This window comes from Gekko japonicus, unplaced genomic scaffold (assembly GCF_001447785.1).
Source record: "Gekko japonicus isolate JY-2015 unplaced genomic scaffold, Gekko_japonicus_V1.1 scaffold1337, whole genome shotgun sequence".
NCBI lineage: Eukaryota > Metazoa > Chordata > Lepidosauria > Squamata > Gekkonidae > Gekko > Gekko japonicus.
In genome coordinates this window covers 364,836-382,680 of record NW_015165863.1, presented here as the reverse complement: position 1 = coordinate 382,680, position 17,845 = coordinate 364,836, and the positions used below count along the sequence as shown (strand labels likewise).

The window sequence follows — 17,845 nt, the reverse complement described above, 5'->3', positions numbered from 1 at the left end:
TCGTATGCTCCACCTTCTTTTCCGTTTCTGCCAGTTGGAGCTGCTGGGATGCGAAGTTTTGATTCAAGGAAGTCAGTTGCTGGTTAATACCATCGAGTTGCTCCATCACCGGCTTGAGCATATCCACTAACATTTTCATGACGTCTGCTCCCTCTTCCGGTTTTGGACTCTGACTACCTGCCGGTTTCGTTTTAAACTTTCTTTGCAAGGCTGCCATTTTATACGATGTTTTACAATTTCAAACCTTTTGCGAACTCGAAAAATCGTCGCCTCAATGTCAGCGCTCAAGTAAGTCCCTCAAAACAAGATTGCTGCTTGTTTCCCCCCCTGCCCCTTCGTTTTGCTTATCTGTCCATTCGCATAAGAGGCATCCCTCTTTGTGCTCCACTTTTCCCACCGGGGGGGTAGTTTGCTTTTAAATTATTCTGCTTATTTTGAACTCACATTCATTGTCGGTTATTTCTTTGACTTTGCTCGCAGTAATCGATATTTCACTCAATCTCCAGTGCTTGTCCCAGTCGAATCAGCTTGTGCCCGAGGCCCACACAGTGGCAGGACCATCAGGGCAGAGGGAAGCCTCAATTCTCTGGCATTGAGTCGTCGAAGAGGCTGCCCCTCAAAATCCCTCTGGCCTGGAGCCTATCGCAAAGGCTCCATGTGAGTGCTACTTGAGGTAGCACCCCTCCATACCGCTGGTGTGCGGGTTGCTCCCCCGAGGTCCAGGGAGAACGACTGCCATCGCTGATCCACAGACCAGAAGTCTAAATCCAGTTACTTCAATAGACTTAGAAGGGTGTAACTCTTTGTAGGATGGCACTGTAACATTCTCAAAAACAAAAACGAACAGTAAAGTATACTTATTATCTATAAATCAGTCTTAATTTTCAATTATTTTTAAATTAAATACGGTGTTTGGGGTGCTTTTAAAGCACATGTTCTTTTATCAGTTTCTGGCTGCACTTATATTAGTCCTTCTGGGAGGAATGAAGGATTTCTTTTAAAGACTCTGCTGCTTCCTAAACTATAGTATACATAGTAACTGAACTCTTTGAACAGCCTTTCCCCATCATTAGGCAAGAACTGTGTACATGAATATTCTGCAGTACAGAAGAAATAGGAGCAACATTAATTGGCATGGAAGCTCTCCACATACACATGGAAGTCACTGGACTGAGGTGAGAACCGCTCCAGTTAATGAGCCTCATAGAACAAAAACAATGACTATTGTGGACAGAAATGTCTTTTCTCCCATGTATCTAGTATTTATCACACCCATTTTGTATTTACATTCTCTTAGCAAGAAGAGGGGAAAGGAGGAGACCAGGAAAGTAAAAGCGATTCTCCTCCATCTCTTGCTCTACAGGCCGCTGCTGAGCCCAGCTCTTATGCAAGTGCAATAGGAAGCTGCGCACACAGTGCCCTTGATTGTGCATCGCAAAAGAAGTATAAAGGCATGCCAACAGTTTAAACTAATATGTGTACAAACTGGGTTGAATCCAATCAGTTTTTCTGCTGGTGAGAAGGAAAGGAAGAGCCCCCTTTGTCTACCCAGAAAGGCTATGCTGAGAGTCCGGGGCCTTGCATGCACAAAAGCCATGTGGGAAAGATGCTGTAGAAAGGAGAAGAACTGACAAGACAGAATGGAAAAAACAAGCTGGAGCCAACACATTTTATCTGCAACAAGCCAAAAGTAACAGAATAAAGTTTGAACCCAGTGGTGCCATTAAGACCAACAAAGTTTAATTCTGTGTATAAGCATTTGTGTGCATGCACCCTTCTTCAGATACAGCCAAAAGCAAGTTTTGGAAACAAAATGTTACAAGCTATCACTAAAAGTTCTAACATGACCATTAAAAAATTCTCATCATCAAAAATACAAGAATCAAACAAAAACAATTTGTTTCACCTTACCAAGTTGCCATTTTCTTGAGCACATTGTCTCCATCATCCAGATAGGTAATGCTGGTTCCAGCATAGCAATAGCCATATTTGAAAAACATATTGATCCTTGAAGAGAGATGGAAAATAGATTGCTGGAATTATTTCACTTAACTTCTAATCAACAGATGGAAAGGACAGCATTGACAGAAATAATATGTGCTTCAAAGACTTGCTTGTCAAATATATATCGATTATTTTTAAGACTAGGGGAGAAGGAAAATCATTTAATCCATTTATTCCAGTTGTCCTTGCTGCCAGTATGCCTGATGTTCAAAAACTGTGTGGACTGCTTTACAGCTGTTTCTGTGTGACAGTTTCTGGGCCCAATCCAAGGGGCTGGTGTTGTCCTTTAAAGCTTTATACCATCTTCAGTATGGTTGCCAGGTCTGGGTTGGAAAAAACCTGGAGACTTTGAGGGTGGATCCAGGAAAGGGCGGAGTTTGAGGACGGAAGGGGGCTCAGCAGGGTACAATGCCATAGAGTCCACCCTCCAAAGCAGCCATTTTCTCCAGGGGAGCTGATCTGCATCAGGTGGGGATCAGTTGTTAAAGCAGGAGGTCCCCAGCCCCCCCCCCTGGAGGCTGGCAACCCTAATCTGCAGCCAGCATACTTTAAGGACCAGCCCCTCCCATATGAACCTATCCAAATACTACAGTCATTTTCTGAGGCCATGCTTTGGATACCCCTACATTCGGAGATTGAGTAGCAACCTGAAAGAAGGACTTTTCCGTCATGGCACCAAGATTGTGGAAACCCCCCTCCCAAAAAAAAAATTAGTCTGTTCCCTTCTATCACTGCCTTCCACCAGCAGGTGAAGCCTTTTTTGTTTCATCTGGCATTCCCTCAATAATCCCTCCTCCTTTACATTACGTTTTTAATTGATATCTAGGTTTTCATTTGATGTCTGTTTTTATGCGTGTGTGTATTTTACTTCTGGTTTTTAATTTCTTTTATGATATGTTTTTATACATCTCTGCTTTTAGTTGTTAGCTGCCTTGATTGGGCTGAAATGCAGGATATAAAGCTTCCACGTTAATAAATAAATATGGTCATATACATCAAAAGCATATTTATTTGCGTATACACCATGGGAATCTTGTGTGATGGTTTGCGCACTGCCTATATGTGGGTTCCTAGTAGGGAATTAATTTTTTGTAGGAATTTTGTTCTATTTGGAGAAGCCCCAAGTCTGTAACTGCTGCTATAGTTAGCCTTATAACATACTTAATGCTGAATGTACTTTTAAAGTGTTTTTCTATCTATGCAACATAACAGAACCAGGGCCATTTACAGCTCAAGGATCATTTTATCTTTAAAAATCAAATATAATCTGCCTGAATTCCAAGTCAAAACATTTGCCCTGGAAAAACTGTCTCGTCTTCATACAGTTCAGCAGAAAATGAGCACTGCTGTCATTCTTTGTCCAAACATGCCAAGACATATTAGAATCTGTATCTAGAATCCCTAGAACAATCTTTTAGCCTTGCTAACACTATGGTCCTTGGGGCAAATACCAGGGGCAAAACATCCTACAAAGAAGGATAAAATGTTATGTCCAATGAAAACTTTCCACTATGGCCTGTACATAAAGTACTCATATGTCTATAAGAACAATGAACTAGATAATACTGCCCTGTCCAAAGCTACTTTATATCTAAACCTGACAACCTTTTGCAAGAATAAACCTTGAAGAATACAAAAAAAAAGCCTGCAAAAGAAATGCTGTTCTAAATTAGCTGTAGTTATGGGGATACAACCTGCAAGTTTACATTTAATTTGATTAACCAAAAAGAATAATAACATCAACAGAAAGCAATGTTTGACATCACCAAGTGCTTGATGCCAACCAAAATTCACTCAGTTACACGGCTTCATTATATGGTTTTAATGCACAAAAAGTTGCAATAGCCACAAAGAAGGCAGGTCAATTCCACATATGATAGGCTTTTAATTTGTTACTTTGTTACTAATTTCTATAGTAGACTAACTCATGTCAATGAAATCTACAATTTTAAAGGGATAAAAGACACTGTATAAACACGTGATGCAAATCAGAACTAGTGAAGTCCTTTTGCAGATGGCACACTTCAGTTGGATTGAAATCTTTTTATGAATTAAAGAAGAAATGCCATAAGTGAAATTGTTTCCAGCATGGAAATCCATGTGATGGGGAAAGGTGCACTTGTATCATTTCTGCATGCCACTGGAAGCACAGAACCCTTGTCAATGTAAATACTGTATCATGCCATGCAAAACAGATTACCAGTATTTATGGATTTTTTAAAAAATCAATGAAGGTAACTGAGAAAAAAATATTTAAAATTCAAATGGACATTTGATTTTATAGCAAATGAAAGCAAAAGGAATAATATTTTAACATATCTATAAACTCATGACAACAGCAGACTGCATCTAGTAGAAATGTTCTGCTAATGGGGGGGGGGGACAGTGGCAGTTTTGGTCGATTACCCCTGCCCACCACAGACCCACCAATTTGTCCCTCATGCTGTTCCCAAGGTTCCGCTTCCCCCAAAGGCAGCTTTCGGGGACCTCAGTGGGCTATACTGGGGGGCGAGTTTTTGTTCCACTAATTGTTAGGCTTTCCATTAGTGGGAAATTATCACTGGATACAAGCCAGTATATTCACTAGGATGCTAGGCAAGAACCTGTTCTAGGTATATGACTATTGATCAGCAGCAGCTCAAGTTAAGGGGTTCAGGGAGAATTCCAGCTCCCAACACTGAGTGCCACTGAAGAGAAAAGATAAGTGATGCCCTAACCAGAAGGCACTGGGAGGTGGCACCATAGACCCCAAGGCTGCAGCTGCTGCCCTCTGTGGGAACACAGAGCTACTGAACAGATAGCAGAACCCATCATAAGTGATGAACACTATCTATACAGTCAGTGGGTGCGTGCACATTGCTGCAGCCCCAGCACCTGTCACTGCCTCCTGATGTCCTCCAGTAAGGGAACCGCATCCCCTTCCTCCTCCAGCAATGCTTAGTGGTGGGGGCTGGAATCGTTCCTGCAACCTGCCATGTAAACCAACTGCTGCTAGTGGTCCAGCATTCTGCAGATACAATACAAGATCAAAGTAGTAAATAATTATATCTTGACCATACTTTTATTACAAATAACAATAGATGTTTACCAGACACAAGGCAAACAAAAATAACCTGCTCCCTTCTGTGACTGTCCCTGCAGACAAAGATGTGACTTAAATTAATCTCGTGAAGATCCACTTGCAGCCTGGACCATGCATTGCAACAATGTAGAATGACTACAGAAAACAGTCTGATGAGCAGGGCTATTTTTGTAGAAAAAGCCCAGCAGGAACTCATTAGCATAATAGGCCACACCCAACAGCAAAACTCATTAGCATATTAGGCCACACCCTGACAGCACCGCTCATTAGCACATTAGGCCACACCCCCATATTACCAGAAGTGTGGTCATCCAGCTACGCCCACCTTTTGCTTCTTATTCTGTTTACTCTGTTTGTTGTCAAAACCCAGGGCCTTTTTTGTAGCAGGAACTCCTTTGCATGTTAGGCCACACACCCCTAATGTAGCCAATCCTAACGAGTTTCTGCTATTGGGTGTGGCCTATTATGTTAATGAGTTCCTGCTGGGCGTGGCCAACTCAGGAGCCAGCCGGAACTCCGTTCCTGCCCAAAAATAGCCCTGCTGATGAGTGACCAATATCACCACAGTTTCTTTCTGCTTCAATCAGCTCTACAGATGTTTCTAAAGAACCTTTTATTTTACCTTCAAAGTATCTTACATTTCCTAAAGTGGATGCTGATGATTCACGAAAGTTTGTGACACAATAAATGTGTTAGTGTTTAAGTTGTCAAAAGACTCTCATTAATTTCAATGGCACTTTAAAACGAATTTCCTTCTTTAGATTTCTTTTCAGAGTGCGACAGTCTCCACTCTCAGACTTGTTCTTATCAACATTCCTCCAGTCTCAAACAATCTGTATTGGTCAACAAGATGACTGCATCTGTGAATCAGCATTTGGTGTTACTCACTTAACAACTTTCCCAGGGGATCCAGCAAATGCCAAACACCATTTGTACTTCCAGTACATATCTTTATTATAATCCACGTTAAGTACTATGCTATGAAAAGATAGTCTGATTTGTATTGCATTTGTAGTGGTGAAGCCTTGTACACTGATTAACTGAGCTAGTGTGATTGCCTGGAGCATTCAGATGCTCATGGAACAAAGCGGTGTACAGTCCAGCTTCTGTGAGGAGTTTCCCAGGCTGAGACCTAGGAATAAGTTCCAAGACGCAGAGAACCTAGTAAACAGAGAGAGAGCCCAGACATAAGGAGACTGCAGTGCAGGCAAAAGAATGAGAAGGGGGAATCTGAAAAAAAGGTAGATGATTGTGAAGCCTGAAGTAAAGGGACATCGTGGGTAAGGAACTGAGAGGGCAAGGAATCACAGTGGGGATTTGAAGAGATCTCTACTGTACTTAAGATGCACACCACACAATTAAGAAGCCACTCAACCCTGCACATTGCAGAGGAGAAGAGGCAGACCACTGTCTTTCAGGGAATTTCTTATTCAGGAACCTCTCCAATGTCTCGGGAAAACATTAAATCCTATTCAGGCCAGAGTTTGTGAACTGTGCTATATAGCTTTCCTTTCACTTCTTACCATGAAAGCACTGACAGAATATCTGTCACATCTGACCAGTACTTATTCCTAACCAAATTACCTGCTGCAATAATGATGTATGGATCCCTCAAGAGTGTCAGTAGTGATGCTCCTTTTTGGCTCTACCAACAGACAAAGAAGACACAGAGTTAGAAAAAAGACAATATAAGCAATTTTTGGGAAATGTTTTGTTTAAGTTCTTACTTCTGGCTGTATCCTGGATGGTTGTAGAATTAACAACTGTATGGCTGAAAAAGAAGAAATCAAAATGTAGGATATTTTATTTTAAAAAATGATGCAGTTTATAATTTCAGAATTCAAAATTATTTGCTCAGTCATAAATACAGTTACTCTCCTTACCTCCATCTAAAAGAGCTAATGCTGCTAACACCAGGAAAGGTGCTGTTTTCCCAACAAATTCATACATCACACTTCCAAAAGGCGGGCCCACTATGAGTGAAAATCATTCAGAATCAGTTTGATGTCCAACTAAAATCAGGAGCACAAGAACCTTTTAAACAGTCAGTAACTCTTTATCAGTTCAGACCTTCTAAGGCTACACCTCTATCCACACTTACTGGATAATCACTGATCTCAGTGGGAATTGCATCTGAGTAAACACACATAGGTTGGAATTATGTCTGCCTGGCAAGTAACATATACCTCCTATGTCATCTAGAGAAAATGTTACAGTGTTAAGGGTATTGTTCTCCTGTATAAAAGAAAAGTGGCAACGAGCTTGAAAATGATGCAAAAACGTTGAGACAGTTGCTGTAATTAATAAAAATACCTGCTTTCATAAGAGTGTGGGTATGTTTAACTCTAGGGAACTCTAGTTTTATTTCTTAGATTTACAGAGAAAAACCTGCTTCACTTAGCTAAGGAAAAACACATGTTTGAATATTAATAACAATAACCTGAGACCAGGAAAACCAACAAATCAGAATCAACTCATTTAAATGCCATAAATGAAATAATTAAAAGCTACACCATGGCACTCCACATACCTTGTTAAGAACATAAGAGAAGCCAATGTTGGATCAGGCCAATGGCCCATCTAGTCCAACACTCTGTCACACAGTGGCCAAAAATACCAGGTGCCATCAGGAGGTCCAGCAGTGGGGCCAGGACACTAGAAGCCCTCCCCCAAGCACCATGAATACAGTGAATCACTTGCCCCAGACCAAGAGTTCCTATCTATACCTTGTGGCTAATAGCCACTGATGGACCTCTGTTCAAAATATATATAGAAGCATAATTTGTATTTATTTAAAACTTGTACTTAAAATATTTTATGCCCATGTTTCTCCTGAGCACCTTAGGACCAAATACGTATTAGAATTTTTAAACCTTGCATTAATGGCATTTAACATATATAATGTTTATCTTTGTATGAAAAAGGCATACAGAACATTTTCTAAAACTGCCCGTTTTGCCCTAGTGAATTTCACCATACTGACCTAATACTCCCATAGCCATTCCTCCTAAGGCAATTCCCATTGCATTGCCTCTTTCTTCATCATCAGTATACACACTGGCCAGCATACCCATCCCTGGATGAAAAATCATAAGAGAAGGCTGATAATATCACCTTTTCAGTGTAGAAGTGACAATAACTAGAGAGGCAGGAAATTATAGAAATGTCAACCGTTAGGCACATATGAATGTGCTTCATGTCTGCACGCTCCCAATATGCTGAGCTTTACAAGAGTCTTGAATGTGGCACTCCCAATGAATAGGAGAGGGATCCCTTGTATTTGGATAGATAATAAAATTTTGTACACCTACCACTGCACCAAGTACCTGAAAGGTTAGTTACATACAATGTAAGGGTCAATGACTAAAAACTATAATTATAACTTAAATATAATCAAAATTACATGTATGTAAAGCATCTAAGCATCTAACAGCAATTGTGCAGCATTATAAGGCCATTAGGGAAACGCATTTGCTTTTGCAAATAGGAAAAACAAAATAAATAAAGATGCTTGCAAACAGCCCGTTACTAAGGAAGAGGTTAACCTTGCTTTTTATTTCTGTAATCAGGAGGAGGAGGAGGAGGAGGAGGAGGAGATTGGATTTATACCCCGCCCTTCACTTGGAGTCTCAGAGCAGCTTACAAACTCCTTTCCCTTCCCCTCCCCACAACAGACACCCTGTGAGGTGGGTGGGGCTGAGAGAACTCTGACACAAACTGCTCTTTTGGGAACAGCTGTGCCAGAGCTTGTGACTGACCCAAGGTCACATCAGCAGGTGCAAGTGGAGGAGTGGGGATTCAAACCCGGTTCTCCCAGATTAGAGTCCGCGCTCCTAACCACTACACCAATCAGACATAACACCTGTTGATATTCAGCCTTCCCACGATACATGTGATCAGCCAAAGATGTTGTGGTTTTGAAAAAGTACAGAATGCTGTTTTCTGATAATTTCTGATAATCTTCTCTTCTAAGAGAATAACAAGGAAATAATTTTTCCCCCTCTGTACTCTGTACCTATATAAGCCTAACTCCACCTTCATTCGGTGTACAGCTTTGTTTGAAAGTGCCTCTTGGTGCTTTGGCTGTACCTTGGCTCCAAAATAAACAACTGTTGACTCTCCTTGCTGAATCTCTGGTGGTCTGTCTCAGAATTCCCACTACATATTTATTATCAGTTAGTTAAAAACAATTATGGGCCCAATTGTAGCCTCAATACAGAATAAAAGTGTACAACATACACAAGTTCCACTTGTCCCACTTGTGTACATTGTACACTTTTATTCTTTCAGGTACTTGATTCATTTGTTCATGCTCCCCCACACACACACACTTTTTTCTCTTCACCTACCATTGTATAGCAGTTCCCAACTGACCTATACAATTGATCAAATAATTTTTAAAAGCAAAAATACATTGCTGCAATAGTTTTCAAAAAAGGTTGGAGGGGGGGGGGAAATATGAAGGAATATATAACAGTTAGTTATCTAGCTAGTTATCTAACAATAATGTTGATCAAAAGTCATATTGACTCTAAGTGAATGATTCCTTCATGATTAAAAATTATAGTGAAAACAAAGTTAGGAATATGATTGTTGCTGAAAGTAACAGTTCTGATCATTAGTAATCTATATAAAAATGCACTTGTTAATACTTACCAGCAACTGAAGAACAAGAGGAACCTACTCCTTGAAGTGATCTTGCAATAAACAGTAACTTGTAGCTTTCTGAAAAGGCAAACACTGTGGGAAAGACCAAAACATTTTTTTAAAACTCAGATAAAATCTAACTCAATTCAAATATTGAAGTTGTTTTCACTAATATCAGAACTGACTTTAAACAAGGTTATTCTGTCAGAGCCATGGCACTTTCAGTGCTGACTACAGATGTGAAGGCCTGGAGTTATCAGAAACATTTGGGGGCGGGGGGGGGAGACATCATATTTATTTCATGAGGACTGTTTTTCAGTTCCTTCCAATGGAAAACTGAAAATTTTTGACAGCATTTAAAATAACCTAATGAAATGTTTGGTGTAGTGGTTAAGTGCGCGGACTCTAATCTGGGAGAACCAGGTCTGATTCCCCACTCCTCCACTTGCACCTGGCTGGATGACCTTGGGCAAGCCATAACTCTGGCACAGCTGTCCTTGAAAAAAAAAAGAGCAGTTTCTGTCAAGAGTTCTCTCAGCCCCACCCACCTCACAGGGTGTCTGTTGTGGGGAGGGGAAGGGAAAGGAATTTGTAAGCCGCTTTGAGACACTTTTGGGTAGTGAAGGGCGGGGTATAAATCCAATCTCCTCTTCTTCCTCTTCTTCTTAGGAATGAGTGAAAACTTAAGAAGGTTTAACTCAATCAACACATAGACTATGAAGATTTTTATATGACTGTCTACATCTTTCATGAATGATAATTCCTGCGTACAGTGCAGACAAAATATTTCCCAACGTATGCATTATTTTTCCAAAACAGAAAAAAATACCCCCTACGTGCCCTCAAAATTGTTTTGTCTTTCTCAAATTCCTTCTAATGTAACTATACAGAAAAGCAAGTATTCATTGAGGCTGCATCTGTGCGGACATATCAGAACACATTTACCATGAAAAATCTCTGGAAACATTCCAATCAAGATGCTATTCAAATTCCACAGTGGAAACATCTTTGTTGGAAATAGAAAGAGCCAAGCTAGTTTGAAGTCCCCCCATGGGGACTCTACATACAATGGGAATGTCACAATCCAAGAGCCATTCTGAGGAATAACTAGGGTTGCCAGCTTCCAGGTGGTAGCTGGAGATCTCCTGGAATTACAACCAATGTTCCCCTCTAAACTGTGGAGCCTTGTGAACAAGAATTCTACCTTGTGAGCTACCAGCATTAAAGCTGTGAGCGAACAATTTGGCTGCTGCATAAATCAGTTGGCTCTAGAGCCATCCTTCCTGAGCGAAGACAAAAATGTGTGACCCAGAGGCTAAAAATCTGTGAGCTAGCTCACACTAACTCAGCTTAGAGGGAACACTGATTACAACTGATCTCCAGGTGACAGGTATCAGCTTACCTAGAGAAAATGGCTGCTTTGGAAGGTAAACTCTATGGTATTATACCTTATTGATGTCCCTCCCTTCCCCAAACCCCACCCTCCTCAGGCTCCACCCCCAAAATCTCACCCCTCAAAAAAAAAAAGGTATTTCCCAACTCAGAGCTGGCAATCCTAGGAATGACAGAGAGACATTCCATTTGTATCCCCCCCACCACTTTACATATGGCAATTTAAAGATTAACAAACAGAAGGAAGGAAAAGAGGAAGCAACAGTTTTTTCCCACCTATCCTACTCATAGTGCTGCAAGTTCAACTTTTTGAACTAGACAAAAAGAGAAAACATTTCAAAGTTCCAAGCATGCCCAAAGAAGTATGGTTGGATCCCTGCAAGGATCACAGGATTTCCCCCTCCTTCCCCTCCCTCCCAAAGCCCTTTCCACCCCAGGAAAATTTATTCCTAGGGTGGAGGAACTTGCTAGCAACTGTGTGGGTCAGACATCTACAGTGAGGAGGGGAAAAGCCAAAGTTGTTCCTTTCTTTCCCTTCTGGGAGCACAGCTTTGCTCATGCACAATGCACAATGCAAAAATGGCAATCTTGTTTTGTCTGCCTCCCTACTACAGCAGCCCATTAGTACATGCAAATCCCTATACCCCAGGAATAAATTTTCCAGGAATTGGGAAAAGCTGGGAGAAAAGTAGGGCAGGGAAGTTCTGTCAGCGATTCCCACTGGTTGTTTGCAAGACCCAAGCCATAAAGAATCTACTTCTACACTACATTTATATGGGTTAGGTTCCATAGGTTAAGATACATTTCTAAATTAATTGAGTTTTTCTAGTTAATGTTCCCATTCCTAGAAGGAGGTTTGAAGTGTCCACACAGCAAAGGGATATCTAATATCGTTAAAATTGCAAATGGGAGAAAAGTATATTTCTTTTCTATTCCTCTCTTCTTCTGCAGTATTTGGCATAAAGAAAGGAGAAACACAGTACTTACTAATTGTTGAGACAAACATGATACAGAAGCCAGCAAACATGGGAAGCTGATAGCCTATTCTGGAAAACAAAACAAATACAATACTTAATCTTACTGTTCATGTTTTAATTGTAAAAATATTTGAAATACATATTATTTACTTCTTCATTCAGCAAACCTAGACCAGTTTACTCAGACCTCTCAGTAGCTTTCCCCCCCAAGCCTGTTAAAGACCTCACTGTCTAACTCTGAACACATGAAGCTGCCTTATTCTGATTCAGACAGGTTAGTATTTGTGTCTTCCATACAGCCTTATTATATGGGTTTAGGCTTCATACTGCTTCAGTTTATCCCCTGGCTTCTGCATGTTCTCTTGAGCCTTGTTAATGTGTGAAATGTTTCCTGAGCTTTTGTTGGTTCCAGCCACATCCTGCCCACTCTCCACTGACTAGACCGTGACTGTGGAACAACCCCACCCTGTGTTTTTTCTCCCTGCCTTGGCAATAAGGAATTTTTATCCCTTGTTTTGGCGATTTTTCAAATTTTTCTTTTTAAAATTCTCACCTGATAAGGATGTTGCTGCAAAAATGCGGCCTCAATTGAGCCCCAGTCCCTTGCAAACCCATTTTTATTAAATTCTATGGCTGAATTGTTGGCTCTTTCCCATAAAGCTTTGTGGTTAGCTGCCCCCAAGCAAGCACTGTCAGAGACAATGCAGTCTGTCCGAGAAAGAATGGTTTACATTTCCAGAGACCAGGGTAACAATCTAAACATCTAGATATAGGGTATGTGTCTCCATGGTTCCTCCCTGACACAGAGTAATCCTGATCCACTGATTATATACAGATTGTCACTTGAACATAGTAGGAGTTTCTTGCCCTCACAGAAATTGTTTTAACTACAGGTAAAGTTCATGCCTTACTGTATGAAACTTTGTCGAGTACATCAGATGCTCATCACAGACCTGACTGACAGTGTCATTAGTTCCTATGGATGGAAAATGATACTACTTAATATCTGGGTTTACTCTTGTTCCTTGTTGTTCTGGCCGACCACCCTCCATTATGGGTCTTGACACAGCATCCAAGGATATCCTACTGTGCACAAACATTCAAGTATTGAAATTTTGAATTAATGCTGTGTGCTGCATATTAGATTCTTAAGATGTTTGGAAGGTTTTACATTTTGGTTTTGTACTTCAATAAATAAGAGTTACTTTGGAAATAGCTCTCTCTCTCGGAAACTACAGGGTCCCTGCCAGTTTCATCCCCCTCCCTTATCGAACTAGGTGGGGCTGGGAATCTTATTTTTCCCCAACAGATATATCAATGTAAGAAGGTACAGGAGCAACTGGTACCTTTTTCTTTCTCTGTCAAGGTCATCTGCTTCCCTGCACAGGAGTGCTCATTGCTCTTTCCAGCCATTTAGCCTTCACTCTTTGTTTTTGAGCCTGGCTCTCCTGATACTCCCCCATGGAAAGAAGGATTCTTTTCCTTGCATAGGCAAGTCTTTGATCTTTGATCTATATATATACATACCTATAGATAGATTTAAAAAAAACCCTCCCTGTATTCAGCCTTCACTCTTTGCCTTGCTTCCTGATATTCTCCCATGGAAGGATTATTTTCCTATTTATCTACTTGCAATTTCTTGCTTTCGAACTGCTAGGTTGGCAGGAGCTGGAACTAGAGACGGGAGCTCACTCTGTCATGCGGCACACTCGGGTCTCAAACTGCTGAACTACCGACCTTCCACAGCCTGCAGTTCAGTTCAGCGTCTTAACCACTTGAGCCACCGCAGCTCCTAAACATTAAGTACCAGCCACTTAAAAGCAAGCGATTAGATGGGTGAGCAACTGACTCCTCTCTATTGGCATGCTGTTCATGGACAGGATTTTTTTCCCGAAAACAGTTTGTAGTCCCAAATGTCCAAATATCAGGTTGAACCTCAGTAGGGTTGCCAGGTCCCACCTGGCTGCTGACAGGGGGCTCCAGGTTGCCAGTCAGGATCATGAAGTTTTGTCGTATTGCCAATGTGACGCTCTAGTTTTTGGGTAAAACTCTATGGGTTTTTTCCCCTCAAAACCATTGAGTTTGTAGCGAAGTGCGGGGGGGGGGGGCGCTCTAGTTTTTGGGTAAAACTCAATGGGTTTTTTCCCCTCAAAACCATTGAGTTTGCCCCAAAACTCGAGTGTCACCCCCCCAATGTTGGCAACACAATGACATCACTTCCAGGTGATGTCATCATGACAGGAACATTGTGCGGCAACATCCCTGTTTGGGGTGGGGCTTCCAGCAGCAAATTGGAGCCCCAAAGACCGAGGATCCCCTGGCTGGACCCTAAACCTCAGATGGAGGGTATTTTTCCACATTTATCCACAGGGACAATATGGCAATTCTCGTACATGCCTAGCTTCTCTTCTTCCCAACAAAAAAGCGGGGTGGCACTGTGCAACGGTGCAGGACGCCATGTGTCCTGACGGGGTGGGGGGTGGAGTCGGCTATTTAAAGGGGGCTAGGCTCCGCTCCCACCATAGCAGTTCTCCGCGTTCTCGCCTAGACAGGAGCATGGTGGGAGTGCTGCTTGTTGTGCTTTTTGGCGGTGGCGGCAGCAGCCCGCTTTTTGCGGGTCCACTGGCAGCGGCAGCGGCCCACTCACGGTGGCGGCCCGCTCGTGGTGGTGGCCTGCTCGTGCCAGACCCATTCCTGCAACAGCAGTTTGGGGGGGTGGCTCCCTCGGTGGCACTGGCATCGGCGGCCAGTGGTGGCCCGCGACGGTGTCCCAGAGGAGGGAGGTAGTCCAGGGGCAGTGGCATGCCGGAGGCGTCTGAGCTGCTCAGGTGGCCCGCACCAGCAGAGGCCTGAGGGAGGGAGTCAGTGGCGGCAGCCTGTCACTTGGGGCTACATAGGGTGGCTTAATCAATAGAACACTAGCGTTAAATAAATACACAGGTATTTAGAATTTAAAAACGATAAAAGAAAAAAATGGCAGAGGACCTCTGGCTGCCTGAGGGTGATTTTTAACGGAAGCATTACCGGCTCCGAGGACCTAGCAGCCATTTTGGAGTTGCGTGCTGGCCAGCCTTTAGGTAGCCACTCTGCTCTATAGCCATAACAGGCTCAGGGTCTCATTCCCGTAACAACCAGGGTTTGTTGGGCAAGTTGCTGTTAGGCGGGTCTGTGGGTTCGACAGGGTGAAATAGATGGTAATTTGTTATAAACAGCCAAGGGGGTTCTGGCGGGAGTTGCCCCCTATTGGCCGTTTGGGATAAATAGTTGCTTTGGGTTGTTAAGAGGTGCCCTTCAATCGGCGGCCATTTCAGTGAGGTTGGGCAGAGGTGGCCATCTTGGGTGAGGCCAGGCAAAGGTGGCCATTTTAAAAATGTCTATTATGGGCAGCCATTTGGTTAAAATACCTACAGAGGTGGGCATTGTGAGAGGGACCTGAGAGGGAAGCCAAGTTCTGTGAGTGCTTTAGGCTGCTAATTTTTTAAATTTAAAATAAAGAATTAAAACTAAAAAAGAAATAAAAGAAATTCCCTCCACTTGGTTCTGTCAGTGCTGTTTTCTTAAGGACGTGTTGAAAAGAACTCTCTCAGCCCCACCTACCTTGTGGGATGTCCGTTGTGGGGAGGAGAGAGGAGGAGAGTTTGTGGGCTACTCCTAGGCTCTGGGTGAGGAGTGGAGTAGAAATCCAACCTCCTCCTTCTTCCCTTCCTTCCTCCATCCACTTTTGCTGGCGTAGTTTTTAGCCTTGGATTTAAGGGAATTAATTTCTGTAATAATTGCCCTGACCTTATTTTGGGAGAGGATATGTCTCAGTGAGTGGCCATCTCCTTGGTGGGCAGATGATCATGGGTTCATTCCCCAGCATCTTTCGTTAATTGATGGGTCTTAGTAAGTGTCCCGATGGTCCTTGTTTCAATCACCAGCATCTTTAGTTAATGATTGGCAGTAGGTGATATGAAAGACCCGGAGAGCATTTGCCAGGCAGAGTAGGCAATACTCATTTAGCAAGCCTGAAAGTGGACAGTGCTAAAGAAGGGGTTATGCCTTATAAGAATAAAAAATTGATTCCCTACTTATTGCAGCAGGGCTTATTATATTTGAGACGGGAGACAGGTATGTCTATTCAAATAACATTTTGCAGGGTTTTTATTCAGGGAAGGACAAGGTAAATTGACACTCTTCAGATTACAGTATTTGGCCCTAATGCATAAGGATGTATGTTCGGTGTAGTGGTTGGGTAGCAGCAGACTCTAATCTGGAGAACGTTTGTATTTCCCATTCTTCGGCTAGGCCAGCCAGGTGACCTTGGGTCAGTCAAAGTTTTCTAAGAGCTGTTCTCCCAAGAGTGGCTCTCTCATAGCTCTCTCAGCCCCACCTGGTTTGCGGGGTGTCTGTTATGGGGAGAGAAAGGGAAGGAGACTGTAAACCACTCTGAGTGAAGTGCAGGATGAAAATCTGGTCGCTTCCTTTTCTTCTCTAGAATAATATAGTAACCTTTACTGGTAGCTAACTTGAACTACATATAGAAACAGAATTGAAGGTGAGGGAGTGCAGCCAATAAAAAAGGCTACTGGGAACTGGGTCGCTTGATTAAGCACTTCGTGTGTGGAGGAGAAATAAAGTGTAATCTAATGAAAACAGCAAAATTCCTAAGGGTTTCCTTCTGTGACGGATTTCTTGTCAGCAACACGTGACTTTGACAGTGTGAAGGCACTCTGGGTTGGCGATTTGGCTTAGTCCTTGTTATGTGTTGGGATTCGGCAATATCCATTGCAATACGTCATTTGTACCTTCTGTTTTCTGTTTAAGCAGGGATACAGTGTGACTTCTAACCTGATGCTGTGATCTGGGGAATTTGAAACCCAGCATATCATTATATGTCTTTGTTTGGTTCTAATGAGCATTTTAACACAAGTTTAATAGCACATTTGTCTTTACATGGAAGTCCAGGGAGCTCCGATGGCCCAGAGGTGTTGCGTTCTTGCGACAGGCTGTGGAGGATGCCAGCTAGGATGCAGTGGTGCTACCACAGCATCAAGAAATGAGGCAGGTGACCTCCAGGGAGGTTCCGGTAGAGGCGAGGGTCAAGTAAGACCCATTGGAGGACCGGCAGGGCTTTAGGGGCCAGGCGGCTGTTCTGCCCACTCATTGGCCAGGAAAGAAGCTACTTTCAGGCATGGCAGCCCAGCCTTACTCATGTATATATGGAATAGGGTCCACTGAGGACATGTTCCTATTATGGTGAATGACCATTCAGCCTGCATGCATGTGCATACACCTGTTTGTATAACGGAGCCAGTGCAGATATTACTGTGTGCTTGTCCATAGTTTTTAGAATAGGAACCTAGTTTCTACAAGCAATTATAGGTACCATGCACTTTTCAGGGTAGGGTGTTTTTCAATAAATACATAAATAATTATATAGGTTTATAGAGGAACAACACATTGTAGATTGGCACTATCAAATTTTAAAAGCCAAACTAACTGTTGTTATGGCGGGTCTCGGGTTTGTGGAACTATAAGTAAATAAATAAATAAATACCAAGAAGTATTTCAGAATGCCTGCTGGGGGCAGTCACTTAAATACATAAATAATTATATAGGTTTATAGAGGAACAACACATTGTAGATTGGCACTATCAAATTTTAAAAGCCAAACTAACTGTTGTTATGGCGGGTCTCGGGTTTGTGGAACTATAAGTAAATAAATAAATAAATACCAAGAAGTATTTCAGAATGCCTGCTG

General features: G+C 42.3%; 1 protein-coding gene across 1 annotated transcript in view; it reads right to left on the bottom strand.

Annotated features, from left to right (window-relative positions):
* Nucleotides 1-17,845, bottom strand: part of SLC18A2 (solute carrier family 18 (vesicular monoamine transporter), member 2) — a 63,198-nt gene that overhangs the window by 16,690 nt on the left and 28,663 nt on the right. The window contains exons 3-9 of the mRNA XM_015411236.1: nucleotides 12,113-12,171; nucleotides 9,743-9,826; nucleotides 8,070-8,162; nucleotides 6,970-7,059; nucleotides 6,814-6,857; nucleotides 6,671-6,731; nucleotides 1,912-2,007 (exon numbers count right to left, since the gene is read on the bottom strand). Of these exons, the coding sequence (XP_015266722.1) occupies nucleotides 1,912-2,007; nucleotides 6,671-6,731; nucleotides 6,814-6,857; nucleotides 6,970-7,059; nucleotides 8,070-8,162; nucleotides 9,743-9,826; nucleotides 12,113-12,171 (527 nt within the window). The remainder of the gene's footprint in view (nucleotides 1-1,911; nucleotides 2,008-6,670; nucleotides 6,732-6,813; nucleotides 6,858-6,969; nucleotides 7,060-8,069; nucleotides 8,163-9,742; nucleotides 9,827-12,112; nucleotides 12,172-17,845) is intronic.